Genomic DNA, 18,185 nt, shown 5'->3' with positions numbered 1-18,185 from the left:
CCATAACTACAAGGCAGAAATGCGGTCTTATTTAGCACTTTTGTTGTTTTAAACTGTGGCCTTGATAAGCCAAGCTGTGTTTCTTGCTTGGGGTGTGCATCACTCTAAAACGCCCCAGCGGAACCAACATAACAAATAATTGTTCCTACCTGGGAATATTCACATAAATGTCCTAATGACATGCAAAAATATGCTTAAGGCAAAATAAAATACATAAAACAAAAGTATGGCAGTAAAAAAAGTCTTCAATGTGGGTATTTTTTAAAGGATTTAAAATGTTTATATTGAAGTCTCCACATATCAGTAATCTCTTATTTTTAACTTCTTCTATCATTTTAGTTAGTTTCTCATTAAATATGTCTATTTTACAGTCAGGTGCACGATAAAAAACAACAGATTATTGTCTTCTGTCCCTCTGGACTTGCAATTTTCACTGTTATACATTCCATCACTCCTTCCACGGTTAAACTCATCGATTCTATAATCTCCATTTCAATATTTTCTTTTATGAATAGTGCTACCCCTCCTCCTGGCTTGTGTAATCTGTTCTTATAGACAAATTTATATCCTTTTATCATGAACTCCATGCCTTTTTTTTCTTTCAGCCAAGTTTCTGTCAGCGCTATTATGTCAAACCTATACAATGTGGAGATGTAATCCTTAATGTCTTCAAAATTTGCATACATACTCCGACAATTACAGTGAATAAGTGACAGACCTTTTTCCTTCTTTGTTTCGTCTTTGAATTCAGTCTCTGTGTAGTAATGACTGTTGGTGTCTTGCTTCCAGTGTGAAAAGTTGTTTGGGTCCACTTCGTCCACTTGATTAATCGCCCGTTGTTGATGTTGATGATGTTGTGGATGATTTTCAGTGATTCTTTCCATATCCATAATTTCTATCAGTGTTCTTGTAGTTTAGGTACCTCATTCGTATTTTTCCAGGTCTTCCATCTTTTCGATTAGAATGGGTTTTCCATTTTCTTCTCCTGGGGGTGTGATGTAGATCCTGCAGCCTCTGGTCCATGTTTTCATAATTTTTCCTCCTTTCTTCAGTTGGCGTGCCTTCCATGCACGTTGGTAAATGTGATTTTCACATCTCTGGTATCTTTGCGTTTTGGCAGAAGCTGGCAGTAGTTGATGTTGTCAGGGTTCACTTCAATGCCTTTCGAGTTCAGGTAATCAATCACCTGTTCTTCAATCGATTTTGTGTCTTCGTTGGTCGGATCCTCTGCTTGTCTTGTCGCACTGGCATAGCTCCTTGGCCTTATCTTTAGGCCCGTGATGATGACATCTTTTCTCTTTCTTTTCTTTCCAGTTCTTCAACCCTCGCATCCAGTGTTTTTATCTTTTCAGCATTCTTTCCATTTTTTCTTTCAATACCTTGACGTCACTCTCCACGGTTTTCAATGATTTCTCCAGGGCATTCATCATGTTCTCTAACTTCGTAGACATGTCCTTAATCATTTCTTTAAGCTCTTCCATAGCCGGATCAGGTTCTGGATCCAGTGGTAGCAATTGACTTGCTTTCTTAGGCATGTTCTGGGCCCAGTTTTCCCAGGCTCAGGCTCAGATGCAGCTGTTCGCTGCTCGCTGTTAATCCCAAGGTCGTGTTATCAGACGGGAGTATTGCACTCCCGAAGAGCCTCTGAAAAACACATCTGCACTCTTCCAGACTCAGGAAGAAACTGAGAAAATCAGAAAACATATGGATGCAATGGACTAGAGATTGTGTGATTGACTTTGAATATGATGAAATTGTGAAAGAAGATGTTCACGATTTTTAACATTTATTAGTTTTTTGTCACTTTGATCAGACTGAGGACATTTTCTGGTCATTTTATAGCTCAAACAACAACATATGCTTGTTGTTGTTTGAAAGAAAGAAGCAGCACAACAAGTTTTGCCAGGGTTGAGAGCTCATGATCAGTGTGTAGACTTATGCTTTTTTCTTCTCACAGATCCAAAAGTTTAGATGAAAACAATTATGGTCATTCCAACAATCCTTTGAAGGAATATATTCCCCACAGTCTTCTTTTCCACTGCCGTTGTTGGGCTCATTGGGACACCAACTGCTGAATATCAACATAAAAAGAATATCAAGTTTCAATAAAAACATATGGTCTGTACTACAAAGCTGGATTTCCTCTTATCGCGCTGACTTCTGGGATTTAATCGGTGAGTGCTGTTCTACGAAGGTGGATAACTTCTTGCCGGGCTAAATCACTGTGGTAACTTATGCTGAACTCCTAACCTAGTCGGGACCAGGTTATGAAGTGGACAAGATCTGAGTGAGTATGAAAGTCCCGCCTCCTGACCAATCAGTTCTCTTAGAAAACGACCTGCCCAAGAAAAGGTGGATCATTCTGTGAACACCTCACTGTGTGGATCTGATGTGATGCTGACAGGAGAGAGATAATAATTAGGCATTGATGCATTCCTTTCATTTACCCAATGACATCCTATAGGAAACATACTTATGATGTAGGCTGAGCTGTATGAATGTAGCATCAGAGCCACAGACAATGTCTTTCTTTGTAAAAGTGAAAGTGATCAGTCTGTTTATTCTCCCAGTAATTAATATTGTATAATCTCACTAATTTAAGCATTATCATGTCATCAATGCCTGCATTCATTCCTTGCTGCTTTTTCTGCAGCAACAGTGTTGTTTTTGGTAAAAAATTGATTCCGGAATTGGGACATAAGTTGCTCTACAGTCTACATGGTTTGTCCGGGTTTGTGATTGTTTTGACGCTGCAATTTCCACCCCTTTCACAAGAGCGTGTATGGAGTCCGTCTGAAATCAAGTTACTTAAGTTGTCAAGTTCATGTCACGCTTTGTAGTATAGCTTCTCTCTGACGTAGAATGTTTGGTTAGGTGAAGCCCGCTAAGGGAGATAAATCCAGGATAAAATTATCAGGCTTCGTAGTACCGGCTTATAAAGTCCTGCCAACAGTACAACAACAACAGGAGCAACTTTTCAATTAAATTTGCTTTTTAAACTTATTACCCTTACCTGAGACCAGGATTAATGTACTGGTAGTTAAATAATAATCAAGTACAAACCTGGAATCTTGAAGCAGAGAACCATCCACCCATTTCCACACACCCTCAGTCTTTGCATCACTGAGTCCAATCCACATTCTTTTTTGATATGTTTCAACAAAATCCTAGGAAAAAAACATGCATAAACAACAATAATGAAACCCTGAACGTTTTTTGTAATAAAGCTCCAGCTTTAGTTTGACATGCATTTTTTTCTTCTACTTATTTGTAATTAGTACGGCATAATAAGATAATATCAATCATTGCCTTTGTAATGATAATTATAAAAACATAATTTTTTGATAGATCAACAGTCATTGAGTGATTTTTTTTCTTTGCTATTTGGGATCAGCAAAGTGGTTTATTCATAAAAACTTCTCTCAGAGTTTATTGTCCTCTTGTGAGGACAATGGGTCTTTCTTTGCTGCTAAATTGGTCCTCCTGTGTCTTCAACCTGTGAATACGTGTCATTGAGGTTCAGTAAATGTAAGCAGGAGTGATCATAAAGGACCCCTAGATAGTTCAACATGAGACCAGTAATGAAGCCAACAAGTCAAAGTAATATTATACAGAAAGGTAAACATGTAGTATTGTCATATTACTATAGTAAACAAGGTACCAGGACATTAACAGAATGAGAAACCTGCTCTGCTCGGTTGTCAATGATCATCAGATCCGCCCCTCTGTCCCAACAGTCATCACGACTCTTTTGCCAGGATTTCTTCACTGAGGAGATGTAATAGAGACTGGAACCATTATGAACCCATCCTATAATTGAACAAAAAGAGGATCTTTGTGTCATTTTTTTTTTTTTTTGCCAAGGAGTCATTCCCTAATAATCAGCTCAGGTATATTAAAGCAGAACTAAGTAACTTGCGCTTAGCGCTCTCCCTAAAGGTCCCTTTTGGTTATGTTACTGTCTTAAAATTCTGCACCCCCCGCCGCCTGCCCCACCCCACAGCGACATGCGCACCTTTGCTCTCCCAAGACGGTAGCAATTGATTACTGAAAAATCCTAATAGAACAGTGACACTAAGGGTGCTTTCACACATATAATCCCATGTGACCAGTATGAGGAAGCGAGACAAGTAAATGATGATGAAAGACCCCACAATCACCCCATAAACACTCGTATTACCCTCACAGGGACTATGAGAATAATTTATTAAGGTGAAAAAGTTACTTTGTTCTGCTTTAAACAGTAGTAAGTCAATGCACTATTTCATTGTGATTGTTCCAGATTCCTCAGCAGCAGACCTTGCGCTTTAAGCAGACTCTTGTACATTTGTTCTTTCTCTCTCATCAGGTTCTCATGACTGCTCTCTAACTGGCGTGTACGGATGAGAAGGTTGTTGTAAGTCTTCTCCAAGTCATCTCGTTCTTTCGTCACGTTGTTGTTGCTCTCACACAGCAGAGCCACCTGTGCCTCAGACTCAGAGATGCTCCGTGTAACTGCAATAGACACAAAAACAAAGAAACCCAAGAACAGAGATTTACAGGAACCATAACAGATGTCAAGTACAATGTACTCCAGTCTCCTCAGCAGCTGATCTTTCTATTTGAACAGGCTGTTCTAACTGGTTTGTAATTGGTCTCTATCAAAGAGCTATATAGTTACTTGCTGCTTTGCTTCATACCACACATTCATTCTCAAAGTTCTTCACACTGATAGTCACATTCACCCATTCACATATATGGCAACTGACAGGGGCAGATCTAGAAAAAAATCAATGGGGGGGCAGGAATTTTTTAGAGGTGGCAACATATAGCAGACGTACATAAAGCATACTGAATTATAGGGCTGGGTATCACCAGGTACCTCACGATGCAATATTTTTGCCCGCGAAAATGATATTGCGATAATCAACATATCACAGAAAAATTAATCCATGATACATGATCCTTTCACTGCAACTACCTAGTCAAATTCCTCGTATTGTTCTAAACTGTACCTGGTCAATAAAAGATTCTGATTCTGATTCTGATTCTGATCACGATAACTGTCACTGAAGAAATTCTGAATTTATCTAGTGCACTGAATCCATTTCACAGGAATTACAAATGATTGTCAATCAATTTCACATGAATGACAGCCAAGTGTATACTGCACAGTGGCTCTTCTTAACACACAACTAGTCACATGTCCTTGTGTTATGTTTAAGTCTTTCAGGGAAGACTAATACGAAATATTGCTTCACCAAAATATTGTTAATGTTTGTGCAAATTAACTTTAAATCATTAAAAACAAAATGAATGCAGAAAATAGTCATTTCAGTGCAAGTATTATCAACTTCTCTGTAAACATGGACACATATCAGTGCTGCTTAACAAGCACAATTATTATATCCTCTTCATTTCTGTAAGATTCACAAAGTAGCTTCACCATGTTTTCTTTGACAGTGTAGGCCTACCTGTACCCCTAGGGGTACTTAAACACCTTGCAGGAGGACCTTGAAAATATTTATGAATCCCAGACAGTGCTCACCAAATATGTCAGCAAATAAATTCACTAATTTACATTAGAAATTGCTAGAAGGCTGCTCAACTAAAGGAACAATAGGAAATCTTAAAAAAAAAAAAAAACTGTACTAATCTTTATTATTATTTTTAGAAAAGTTTGACGAGCACTTAATTTAATTATGTTTCAGAATTTTATTGAATTGAACAAATGTGAGTGCACATTGCCTCACACACATTCAAACCTACACAATCCTGAACTCAACTAACTCACAAAGAAGTCCCACAAGTGAACACACAAGCTGCAGTGCACAAAACACACTCAGACGAGCAAAACCTGTGCACAAACACTCACCGATGTCTGAAGGCAGTGGAACATCAGTCAGGGAGGGAGGGAGGGAGGGGAGAGAGAGTTTGGCGTCGTTACTTCGTTTTGGAATGACTTTTTTCTTTTTGGATGGTACAAATGTGTGCTCACGGCAAATGCTTAAGGGTTGGCAGCTGTGTTTTTACCTTTTTCCTCTCGTGCTCCAATGTAAAAAACGCACTTCTGTGCTGCTCTCGAGATACTTTTGCGTCTTCTTTGTTGGTGTTTTAGAACAATGGCTCCTCAGCCAGGACGCGGAAGCGGGGCATTACCGGGTGGCATTACTGGTCGGCGGACCGCGGCCGTATAGTTCCGTGCTCGTGTGTACAAATTAGGGTAGCAGCAGGGGTGAGAAGGCTTTGTCGTCGGGTGACATTTGCCAGTGAAGGTTTAGTAGTTATGTGAGCTGCGGTAGTTTACTTTTATAGTTCGGAGTACAATTTAAAAAAAAAAGAGGTTCAGATAGGGAGCAGACCTTCCAGCAATAGAGTTCGAGCAATCCTCTAAGGTCTAAGGAATCAATCAGTGGTCTACCCGGTGTGATTCTAGAAAGAGGAGATGTGGTATAATCTTGCGATAGAAAAGGGTACTTAGAGCGATGATATAATGACGTCACCATGGAGATGCTATGCTGAACCTACAGTTGGACTCACGTGAATCAATAATGCAACATTTTCATCCATTTTCTTCTTTTTTTTCTTTCTTCTATTCATTTTCTGACCCTCTTACTCCTTTGTTCAAGGTCACGGGAAGTCCTAAGTCTTGGAAAGTGTATAACGCCAATTAAGTTTGAATGTGGAAAAAGAAAATTAGTTAAGAGAAGAATAAATACAGTGCAGAGCAACTCACAGTAACCAAGGCGAAGGGAAACGTTGAGGGAAACTTGAAGTACACACAGAAGTCCAAAGCTAACAGCAACCACTTTAAGAAGTTTTCCACCTGCATGCAAAAGCTCAAAAAAATCAATAACACATTTGGAGGACACACTATGATTTTTTATGACATTTTATCCCACTTTTATGTGATGTAATGGTCTTAGTTTTTACCTGAAGCATCAGTTTGATGAGGACTTTCCGTGACAATATTAAAATCCTCTCTCTTAAACATCTTTGCCATCTTTCTCTGCCAGAAGAAGAGAGCAACAAGGGACTAAGTTAATACTTATATGCACTTCTTCTTTCTCAAATGACAATGCAAAAAATATGTCTATTACTTCCTTTTTCTTAAACGTTCCACAGAATGCGGGAGATGAAAACATTTACCATGCACTGAAATGAGTTATTACACAATAGGGGAACAAGAACAACTCTGGAATTCCTTCATCCCCTCTAAATTGCAAAAAACTGTCAATTTATAATGGCTTGGATTTATATCGCACTTTTTTTGAGGAGACTCAAAGCGCGTTGCAGAAACCATTATTCATTCACACCAGTCACTCACATCAGTCATAAACGCGGTGGTACGCTACAGTATAGCCACAGCTGCCCTCTGGCATACTGACAGAATTGTGGCTGCCATTTCGTGCCTATAGCCCCTCTGACCACCACCAACATTCATGCACAATTCATACCCATTTATACGAGGCAATGTGGATAAAATTTCTTGCCCAAGGACACGAAGACAATGACTTGGATAGAGCGGAATTCGAAAACCCCAACCCTTCGGTTACTGGACGACCCATTCTACCACTGAGGCATGGTCGCCCCAAATTGAAACTATAACAGACTGATACAAGAATTTGATACACAACAACTCCTCTGGATGGGTTAGTTTGTGTTTGTTTTTTGCTTGCTGCCTTGGTTTTGAACTTCACCAACCTCTGTTTCTGAATCTTTTCCTTTTATAATACAATGGGTAAGCTGGACTGTTCATGAAAGGCCTTGTTCGGATCGAGAGCCTTTTTTTTGCTTGTAGGCATAACAGTATGCTTCAAAGTTGTGCCGTTTAGATACATTAGGCTGTTTTCCTGTGATCGTTTTGTATAGTGTCTTATTTGTTCTTTGAATGTTTCTCACATGGCTGCCCTCTGCATAGCATGGTTCCAAAAGTTACCATCCATCCATCCATCCATCCATCCATCAGTTTTCTCTCACTTATCCAAAGCTAGCTGGTGGGGCAGCAGTCTCAGGAGAGATGTCCAGACCTTTTTCTCCTTGAACACTTCCTCCAACTCTTCCCTTGGGAACCCAAAGCATTCCCAGGCCAGCCGAGTGACATAGCCCCTCCCCTCTCCAGCATGTCCAGGATCTTCTCCTGGTAGGACATGCCAGAATATTTCCCAAGGAAAACGACCAGAAGGCATAAGACACAGATGCCTGGGCCACTTCAGCTTGCTCCTCCCAACATGGAGGAGCAGCGGCTCTACTCCAAGCTCCTCCTGTGTGACAGAGCTTCTCATCTCAGCAAGAGCCTTTACTTTCAAAGTCTCAAACTCTTGATTTGTGAACTCTGTTTTGATGTTTGTATGGAAGCACTTTACTTTCTCGTAAGGTGTCATGTTTGCCTGGAAGGTTTCTGTGGCCTGTCACTCTTGGATTTACGGAAATATACTTTTATAATGAATCACAAGATGTGTTCTGTATAAAACACGACTCTAAGGTATTTATTTGTGGTAAGTCTTCTACCTCAGGCTTGAGGTCAGCCATGACTTTCTCCCTTCTTCTGACTTTTGCGCATTAGATTAAGTAAAACTGAGCATCTTCCATATTTCCATGTGTCATCACCAGTCATCTGGCAGATTCAGGAAGCCACCTTCTACAACAAAGTTAATTTACAGGGACAGGTTTTTAATACAATTTTAGTCACACACTTCCAAAATTTTTGTATGTATCGGTAAGATTGGGACGTCAGTTGTTTTCCCCTCTTCTCACACCAGGTGATGGTAGCTACCAACAGCCGGAAGTTACGGAGGCTGTCAGATGTCTCCAGTCAGTCACAAAATCAACCATTCTAATAAAAATAGAAAAATCAAAAAATGGCTAAATATATTCTTATTTCACCACTTTTTTTTTTTTTTCTTTGCAGATGGATGGGAATAAAACATGTATGTATGTATGCATTTTTTTCTTCTACTGGGTGATAAGATAATATTGATCATTGCCTTTGTAATGATAATTACAAAAACATAATTTTCTGATAGGTCAACAGTCATTGAGTGATTTTTTTCTTTGCTATTTGGGATCAGCAAAGTGGTTTATTCATAAAAACTTCTCTCAGAGTTTATTGTCCTCTTGTGAGGACAATGGGTCTTTCTCTGCTGCTTTATGTGGTGTAATGGTCTTAGTTTTTACCTGAAGCAGCAGAAGTCTCATTTTTTCTGGAGAAGCTACTGGGTGATGGTTCAGTTTGATGAGGACTTTCCGTGACAATATTAAAATCCTCTCTCTTAAACATCTTTGTCATCTTTCTCTGCCAGAAGAAGAGAGCAACAAGGGACTAAGTTAACACTTCTATACACTTCTTCTTTCTCAAATGACAATGCAAAAAATATGTCTATTACTTCCTTTTTCTTAAACGTTCCACAGAATGCGGGAGATCAAATCATTTACCATGCACTGAAATGAGTTATTACACAATAGGGGAACAAAATCAACCATTGTAATAAGTGTCCAATCCAAGCTCAATAAAAAACTAACTGCAGACCGACAATAAATACTGGACCACTCGATAGCTGTATGAACAACAGCCCCTGGCAAAACATTAATAAAAGAATGCAATCCTTGTAACATACCAGAAAAATCAAAAAATGGCTAAATATATTCTTATTTCACCACTAATTTTTTTCTTTGCAGATGGATGGGAATAAAACATGTATCAGAATGTGTAGAAAACAAGAAATAACTCACTGATGACAAAGGAAATTAAACTAATTGCTGGAAGTGAAAGATCTCATGGCAACAAGCATCTCAAAGTTAAGGAAAATCCAAACACTCAAACACTGTGGTGGTAATTTAAGAAACAAAAATTGCCTTCTGCATAAAAAGACGTGTGATGTGAAAGTATTGCAAGAAAGGTCGAAGTTCCTTTTTTTAGTAATATTACCACCAACTATATAGTCCGCTGAAAAACCCTTAGCATTATGTTGTCTTTTTTCTTCTTCTACATTTTCATGGTATTGCATTTCTGTTCATTTGAAAATGTACATCTATGATGACTAAAATAATTAGGTTGAGTACTATATTTCAAACTTGAAGATAAAGTATGAAACTGTGACTGAGTGGTGACCATGAAACTAGAAGACCCGTCACTCAGACAGTCAAACACTGAAGAACATGGTGGCTACAGCTCTGTTAGTTTCTTCCTGTCACAAACTAGAGAGAGAAAACACGTAGAAGTAGACATTTTTATTTTCATTTTTTTTGTATTTCAAGAGTCAGAGAACTAACCTTTGTGGCCAGAGTGGACCTAAAGGTGGTTTGGTCATGAAACCGTGTGCATTGGTTCAGTGGAGTCAGAGGAGTTGAGCAGCAGGTGATACTGAGGCTGTGAGAACATTTCGTAGGAGCTGGGGTTCCCGTCTTGTTGAAGAGGAATGCTAACAGTGATCCTGTCAGCCAGAGACAGATTACTGAAAACACCTCCATCATCCAATGAGCTGTTGTTGCAGTGGTGAGACAGGACTGCAGTGATGAAATTACTCAGCAGGAAATGAAAGGGCAATGGTCAATCTTTGAAACCATAACAGCGCCATTGTCCTGATCTAATTGATCCAAATCCATTGATCTGGGTCAACAAACTTCATGATGAAACAAAAAGACAATATTAATAGTTCCCAGCATATATAGGATGTAGCCTGAGGCAAACCTTGAGCTGTTTTCTTGAAGTGTGTTTATGGTCATGTCATTTCACCCATCTCCATTTGTTCTTAGAACCCCAAAAACATAGTATTTGAGGTGTATTTTCCCAAACTCTGTTTTCCATAGTTTTAGCCTCTGAAAAGTCACTTTTTGTACAACTCTACACACTACTTATGCATATTCATGAGTGGCCGTGTCTATAGACAGGACACTGACTTCCTCCTCCCCGCACGGTGAAGTAGGGCCAGAGGACGGCTCGACCTCCTCCCACCCACTTTGTAGCCGAGCTCATGCTGCTTTATAAACACGAGACAGAGCGTGGGGGCGGGGCGTTCGCCGGTACATACATATACTGTAGAAATTACATACATAGCACTGCGCGAAGGATGCTGACATGCTCACCTTCGTGGGCGTGTCTGATTCAATCACGGCAGAGAGCTTCCTGGAGGCGCAGCTTCTCCAGCTCAGTGCAGCGTCAAATTCGTCATCAAAGTGGGAACGCATCATCAAATTGGGGCGAGGTGTTTGGGCTCACCATGCAGTAAGAAAGGACCCTCTAACTAACGATTGAGGGAATCAATGAAAAAACACTTTGGGCATGTGTATGAAGCCCAAATAGTACTTTATGATGTTTATGATGTTTAAAGCACAGAAAAGTCGATTTAGTGTAACATGGGCCCTTTAAAGTCATCTCACTATAGTTCATTATATACAAATAGGCTTTTGTTGTTTTTAAAATTATATGTATCTACACATCAAGTTCCCAGTGTAAAAGCATGGCACCATGCACACTACAGCGCACAGCTTAACACACAGACAGTAAAAAACTGAAAAATGACAAACATATATTATGAATCAAAATTAAAGTTGGGACACATTTGCTCATTTCATTTAGATAACCGGTAGCATCTATGTCATGCACTCATATTCACCCCTTCACATATCTAACTAGGACAGATCACACATCTTTTTTTGGCTGTTTTCACACCTTATTGCAGTTGTCACACTCGTGTTCCTCTTAAGCTACTGACTTCCCACTGGCTCTAGTTCCAGCTGAAGTTCATTCAATCCTCCTGCAGGTCAACAAACTACAGTTTTCAAATGTTATTACTGGTAGCTGTATGCAAAAATTAGAAACCATTAGTTACAAAAAAGTATTATGAAAGTTCTATTTATAAATGTGGCAAATTACCTTCCACTGACACATGGGTGCGTATAGTGAACCTTGATCCTCCAGTTTAACCACAGCCTGCCACAGTCCACCACTCATAACAAACAACAATTTGTAGAACATTGTAACTGACGTGTGTGTATTCCCTAATCTCTCAATGACATTGAATGTACAATACATTTGGATCTTAGACCCTGTACATGGGTACTCATTCATGCTGAATGGGCTAATTTAATAATGGTATTGACTACACAACAAGGCTTAAAGACACAGAATTGAATGTCTCTCATTCAATTACTGTTTTATGTTTTTGACTTTAATAAAAGCTTGATTATTTGCATTTTATGAAGAAAATGCAAGTGAGGATACAATCCTTTAATGTCACAAGGGTATTACCCCTCAGAATATGTAACCCCTCAGAGTCAGTATAACCCAGTATAATGTAACTGTTTCAAGAGTTTGAATGAGTAATTTTTCATTTATTTTTGCCAACAAATCAAGTACTGTTAAAGTTACAAAAATGCATAGCATAGATGTTCTTAGTCCAATTGTACCAACCAGGGTACCCCAGAATACTAAATGTGGAGGAATGAAGTACACAGAAAACAATGAGGATATTTGACATGCTCACTAATAACTGGACCTGCTAATGAATTGAGGTGGGTGAGTGGAGTGTGCAGCACTATCCCAAATGGTCCACAGACCTCTACTAGACGAAGGGCACGGTGGTTTCACTTACAGGGAGCTTTATTTTTTACGAAAACATGAACATGGTTCATGAACTCATGAAATCATGAACATGGTTCATGATTTACGAACCATGGTTCATAGTTCACTCATCCTGAAATCAGGATGTGCTATACATTTTCACATTTTTGGTATGTGAAAACACATGCTGTCCTCATAATGGTAATAAAACCAAAGCGCCAAATGACACTATCATCCTCAGAATCACATAGTTAAACACAACTATTTTGTAATCACAACCCTGTATTTGACTGAACGGTGTTGACACAAAGCCCTACATAGGACCACTGGATGTCCTTTTGTCAAGTTTGCTGTTCTTCCTTTGCTGATATTTACCTCCTGTGTCCTGTAGCAGTGTATTATAGTGTTGAAAGCATAGCATTTTCCATTCATTAGGTATTGGATTTATTTTTAAATGTCCCATAAAACAAAGACACAGTATGGTTTTAATAGTTATTAATGATTTTAATAATTAGCAGAATGAAAAGATCATTTTAAAATTGATTATTTGTTATTGATTGAAAAACATGACATATCCAAACAGGATTTCACTTTTCTGACTTTGTGTGTTGTTTCCTGTAAAACAAATAAAAATGAAGTTTGTCAGTTGATGCAAGGACTCAGATTGGAAACTTTTGTCAGATAAACAATATAGTTTAGTAACACAAACAAGCATGGCTTATCCATGGCTAATACCCTGCTGTAGTGTTTATGTTAGAATTGAACATCTTCACCTTGGTTTCTCAATGTCCTCAATTAACTCTGGTAGATGAATGTTTAGCGTTTCTGGAAGGAGTACGGCCACCAAACCGGATCCAACTGCCACAGAAGAGTAAATGAGTGCAGGGAAGTGATTCCACACATCCTCCAATAGCATGATGAGTGGGGAAATGGACACTCCCAGCCGTGCAACAAACGAAGTGTAGCCTAAACCATTCTGTCTGAAAAGCCAAAGCACTGAGGTCATTGAACTGACATCATATAAGGAGAGTCTTTAGGTGAATCTTGAAGACGAACCGAACGATTGTGGGAAACAGCTCAGTTGTATAGAGAAACATAATTGTGAAGGACGCCTCTGACATGGACTTCCCAAGAACTGCTACGACTGTACGGATGATGACATTTTCTGTGGGAAATAGGACGGTTGCATTACATCAAATAAGAACATTTAAAAATGACAAAAATCTGTTTAAAAAGAGAGGATCGGTACCTTTTGGAATTAACATGTTGACGAAAAGACATAGACCAACTGATAACAGAGTTACTATCATTCCGGGCTTTCTACCAAACTTCTTCAGAAAGAAATACACACCAATTTTCATTGGCATTTCAATTGAAGCAAATGTAAATTGGGTGAGGTATGGGTTGAGTCCAAACCCTGTGATATTCAAAGTTATTCCGTAGTACGTAAAAGCAACTCCGTACCTAGAAAAAGAAAACATCAAAACTTCCATGATGCCATGATGAAACATCTCAGTGGAGGTTCTCTGTGGTCGTAGAATAATCTTCACCTGGCCTTGAGATTCTTTCGTAAAAGCTTTCAAACATAATTAAATATTTAATGCCAGACATGTCAACATGTTAACTAGATAACAAAATCAATTATTTTATCACTCTGATGCAGAAAATGCAAAAAAAAAAAAAAACTAGTAAGGAAATTGCACGGCTGGATATGTGAAAAAGAAAATGTGTTTCCTCTAGGAGGAACAGAAACAAATGGACAAAAAATAAATAAATAAATAAACACGGTGATTGTATGTTTCACATCACTCAGGTGGGGCAAACATCATATTTTGGATGATCTCAGATATCCATAAGCTTAGCAAGCCCAGATAATGATTATCTTAGTGTTACATAAATCAAGAAACAACACATTATTTAGCTCAATAATTAGCTGTGTGTGAAATAATGGATGGATTATTGTTTTCTGATTAAACCACGGCATTATGGTTAAATCATTCATTGCCGACAATACATTTACCACAAAATCATGAGTAAAAATACTTCATACAACCTTCTGAAAAAAATACCTATCACTAATAGATACTTACCATACAATTCCGGAACAGATAGCAACTTTTCTGAGGTTAGGGCTCTTGAAAAGATCTAAAAAAGTGTACTTCTTATCTTCAATTTCCTCCTGTGCAGACTTTAGCAACGTCTGTTTGAAATTAGGCCAGATGTATTGTTATGGTTTAAATTTATTTCATACCATACAACAATAGTTCAATTTAAAACAAAGCACATTTTTTGATTGTACCTCAGGTGTGATGGCAGACATACTCTTGGACCTGTTGTTCATCTTGGAACATTGCATAATGTAACGGTGAGCTGCGTCCACCTTTCCATTTGCCATCAGCCACCTTGCAGATTCTGGAAGCCACCTAAATTGGAAAAACATCTTGACTTTTACGTTCTAGCAAAAAGAGAACTTTCCTTCTTGAGGTATTTGCAACATTGTAAAGTGCAACATATAGAATATATTACCTCCATGCAAAAATTGATAGAATTAGCGGTGAGGACACAGCCAGGATTAGCATCCTCCAATCATTTACTCCATATGCAATTCCAACCAGAAGCCAGCTTCCTAAAGTCCAATCCAGGCTTATGATTATGCCTGAGAATGTTCTGTGTTCAACGCTGAACCATTCGACATCTGCACAAGTATGAGTGATTATAAATGTATTGATTTTTTAAAGATAGTACATTTCTAAACACAGCACAGCAAACTTTCATACACAACAGGTATCTTACTTAAAGCAATGGAGATTATGCTTATGCCTGCCTGGGACAGCCCTGTGAAAAATCTCATGATGGTAAACATTATATATGAAGTGGAAAAAGCACTCAGCACCGCAAATATCAGGGTTGAGAGATAAGATACCAGCAGCATCGGTCGTCGCCCAAAGCTATAGAAATAAAACAAAAAATCACACGTGAGATGACAGCATTCACTGTGTTTCAAGCCGCAAATTAAAGCACAAATTGCATTTATAAGTGATTACAACATGTAAGTTTAGTATTTTCAAATTGAGGGTTAAAAGTTAAAAAAATTAATCAAACACATTTATAAAATCTTAGAGAAATAATAAACAAGTGAACTTCCAGAGTAAAAATAGTCTTTGATGAAAAATAATTTAATTGGGTCGGAATTTTATGTATAGGTTAGCGATTATTTTAAGTAGGCAATCCAAACAGTTACCTGTCACTGAGAAATCCAAACAAAGGAGCTCCAACCATCACACCAGCAAATAAAACAGTGGCTGTAGCTTTTGTCATGGTTTTTCTGCTGCACACAAGATCCCACTGCAAGGAAACATTACAACTCAACTTATTCACATGTTTCATTAAATATTTGCAAATGTTGCAAGCATTGGTCTTTTAATTTATTCTCACTGACACTCACCTCTGTCGCCAGCGTAGATTTAAATGTGCTGTTGTCATACATCCATCCATTCTGACAGGGAACAGTGGTAACTGCATCCTTGGTCCCAGTGCTGTTTGAGCCCAACAAATATTGATACTGTGGACTTGGGAACATCTCACAGCCGTTGAGGGTCCCATCCTGCTCTGCTGGAATGCTCACTGCTAGTTTCTGTTGAAAGGTTAAATTGCCAAACACATCACCATCATCCAGAGCACTGATGTTACAGTGGTGATTGGGAATCGCTGCCATGAAGTTATTCAGTAGAAAGTGACATGGCAGTGTAATACGAGAGAGCATCTGAATCAATATTAGCCTGAGTTGAAACTTTCCAAATCCATTAATTTCTGAAAGTATACTGTCAAATTTCATCTTGCAAAGCAAGCCTAGTTTACAGTAACCCAATCCAAAAGTGAAGAGTCTACAGTATGGCATGCAGAAGGAAACACATCCATTTATGTGGTTGGTGTTAATCATTGCCAGATTGTGCAGAAATAGTTTAACATTTTTTTTGTGCACAGACAGTAAGAGAATACACATTTGCTTGATGCATACTAATTGGTTTGTGCCACCATCACATGCTTTCACCACCACAAGATGACCAAAGTTATGACTCTCACTAATAACTGTATGTTTAATAGCAGCTCTCTAACAATAAGTGAGGCTTGCTTGAAAACCAAATCTGTAACTGTGAGCTTAGTTGCTCTCTCTCACTGTTTGAGAACCTAATGTGATGCCTAAGCTTAGTGATATCTAAACATTATTAAAATAAACAAGTATATTAGTCATACATCGACATGATCTCAATGAAATAATAATAAATGTGACTGTAGTCTCTCTATAGAAGATTAGGATTACCTTATGTGGTTAGTGCACAACTGCTTTATAAGACATTTTATTATTCTTATTGATGCAATGGTCAAAGACACGCAAAAGGCCATCCCAGCTTAAAACCTGGGGACACATGCTGCCTTTGTTTTTAAAGGGCCCATGTTACGCTAAATCGACTTTTCTGTGCTTTAAACATAATAAAAGTGCTATTTGGGCTTCATACAAATGCCCAAAGTGTTATTTTCATTGATTCCCTCAATCGTTAGTTAGAGGGCGATTTGCTCCTTTCTTACTGCAGGGTGAGCCAAAACACCTCACTCCAATATGATGAAGCGTTCCCACTTTGATGACAAATTTCACGCGGCAATGAGCTGGAGAAGCCGCGCCTCCAGGAAGCTCTCGCCTTCGTGCACTGCTATGTATGTATTTTCTACAGTCTATGTATGTACCGGTGAACGCCCCGCCCCCACGCGCTGTCTCATGTTTATAAAGCAGCATGAGCTCAGCTACGCAGTGGGTGGGAGGAGGGCGGGCCGTCCTCTGGCCCTAAGTCACCGTGCGGGGAGGAGGAAGTCAGTGTCCCATTTATAGACACGCCCACTCATGAATATGCATAAGTAGGATGCAAATCAGCCTGTTGAGAGTTGCTCAGAAAGTGACTTTTCAGAGGCTAAAACTCAAAAACAGTTGAGTTTGGGAAAATAAACCTCAAATACTATGTTTTTGGGGTTCTTAGAACAAATGGAGATGGGTGAAAAACAGCATAACATGGGACCTTTAAGCTACTTTATTGCTGTTATAAATATGTTTTTTTTTTGTAGTTTAGAAGAAAATCTTTTCCTCATATCAAGCAGCTCATCTGAGCTAAACACTTTCTTTCTCTCTCCTCCTCTCCATCTCTTTTCCTCTCCTTCTTGAACTAAGCTGCACACATGAATGACTCAGGGTACGTCACAAGCTGTCTAAATGGGGAATGAGCATTTTGGTGCTCTGAGTGTAGTTTGATGGTCAGACGAACAGGTTCCAGTCAGCACTGCTGGACATCTACTGACAAGACACCCTTTGTTTTCTTTAGGTTCATCCGTGAAAAACTAGGTAAGTCAAAACTTCTGTCATGTTTGTCGAGAGCATCCAATCAAAGCTTTCCTTCCTGTTATGTTATGGAAAAAAAAAATCTTTGTCTCATTATTATCCGCCTGAACAACTGCTTTACAGTCACTAAAGGCTTTATTACTGTAATCAAGTCTTAGCTTGGTTCTTGATGGAAAACCAAAGGTTTATAAAATAATGCAACACCACCTTGTGGCATGAGGATAATGTGATCAAAGAAAAAAAACAGTACGGTGGATT

General features: G+C 38.8%; 2 protein-coding genes across 2 annotated transcripts; both read right to left on the bottom strand.

Moving 5' to 3' along the window:
* Window positions 1-290: 290 nt before the first annotated feature.
* Window positions 291-10,444, bottom strand: LOC114471897 (CD209 antigen-like protein D). The gene is made up of 7 exons (XM_028460887.1): window positions 10,252-10,444; window positions 9,157-9,274; window positions 6,716-6,805; window positions 4,300-4,494; window positions 3,686-3,810; window positions 3,064-3,167; window positions 291-2,071 (listed from the first exon to the last, which is right to left on the bottom strand). Exons 2-7 carry the CDS (start codon window positions 9,266-9,268, stop codon window positions 1,936-1,938), a joined length of 762 nt encoding a protein of 253 aa, XP_028316688.1. The 5' UTR covers window positions 9,269-9,274; window positions 10,252-10,444; the 3' UTR covers window positions 291-1,935.
* A 2,524-nt stretch (window positions 10,445-12,968) lies between these two features.
* Window positions 12,969-16,458, bottom strand: LOC114471890 (solute carrier family 22 member 7-like). Its single transcript, XM_028460882.1, has 10 exons — window positions 15,987-16,458; window positions 15,783-15,886; window positions 15,335-15,489; window positions 15,068-15,236; window positions 14,841-14,964; window positions 14,632-14,741; window positions 13,791-14,005; window positions 13,598-13,706; window positions 13,315-13,521; window positions 12,969-13,156 (listed from the first exon to the last, which is right to left on the bottom strand). Exons 1-10 carry the CDS (start codon window positions 16,437-16,439, stop codon window positions 13,129-13,131), a joined length of 1,674 nt encoding a protein of 557 aa, XP_028316683.1. The 5' UTR covers window positions 16,440-16,458; the 3' UTR covers window positions 12,969-13,128.
* Between the last annotated feature and the right edge of the window lie 1,727 nt (window positions 16,459-18,185).

Source organism: Gouania willdenowi, chromosome 1, assembly GCF_900634775.1.
Source record: "Gouania willdenowi chromosome 1, fGouWil2.1, whole genome shotgun sequence".
Lineage (NCBI taxonomy): Eukaryota > Metazoa > Chordata > Actinopteri > Blenniiformes > Gobiesocidae > Gouania > Gouania willdenowi.
The sequence above is the reverse complement of the archived record's forward strand: the minus strand, read 5'-3'. Positions and strand labels throughout refer to the sequence as shown.

Coding starts and splice junctions, on each gene's coding strand:
- LOC114471897 (XM_028460887.1), bottom strand. CDS start 9,268: ATGACAAAGATGTTTAAGAGAGAGGATTTTAATATTGTCACGGAAAGT. Junction 6,806..9,156: donor TGAGACTTCTGCTGCTTCAG/GTAAAAACTAAG, acceptor TTTTGCATGCAG/GTGGAAAACTTCTTAAAGTG. Junction 3,168..3,685: donor TTGACAACCGAGCAGAGCAG/GTTTCTCATTCT, acceptor TTTTTTTCCTAG/GATTTTGTTGAAACATATCA.
- LOC114471890 (XM_028460882.1), bottom strand. CDS start 16,439: ATGCCATACTGTAGACTCTTCACTTTTGGATTGGGTTACTGTAAACTA. Junction 14,006..14,631: donor ATCTGTTCCGGAATTGTATG/GTAAGTATCTAT, acceptor TTCTTTTTCTAG/GTACGGAGTTGCTTTTACGT. Junction 13,522..13,597: donor CTGTTTCCCACAATCGTTCG/GTTCGTCTTCAA, acceptor TTGGCTTTTCAG/ACAGAATGGTTTAGGCTACA.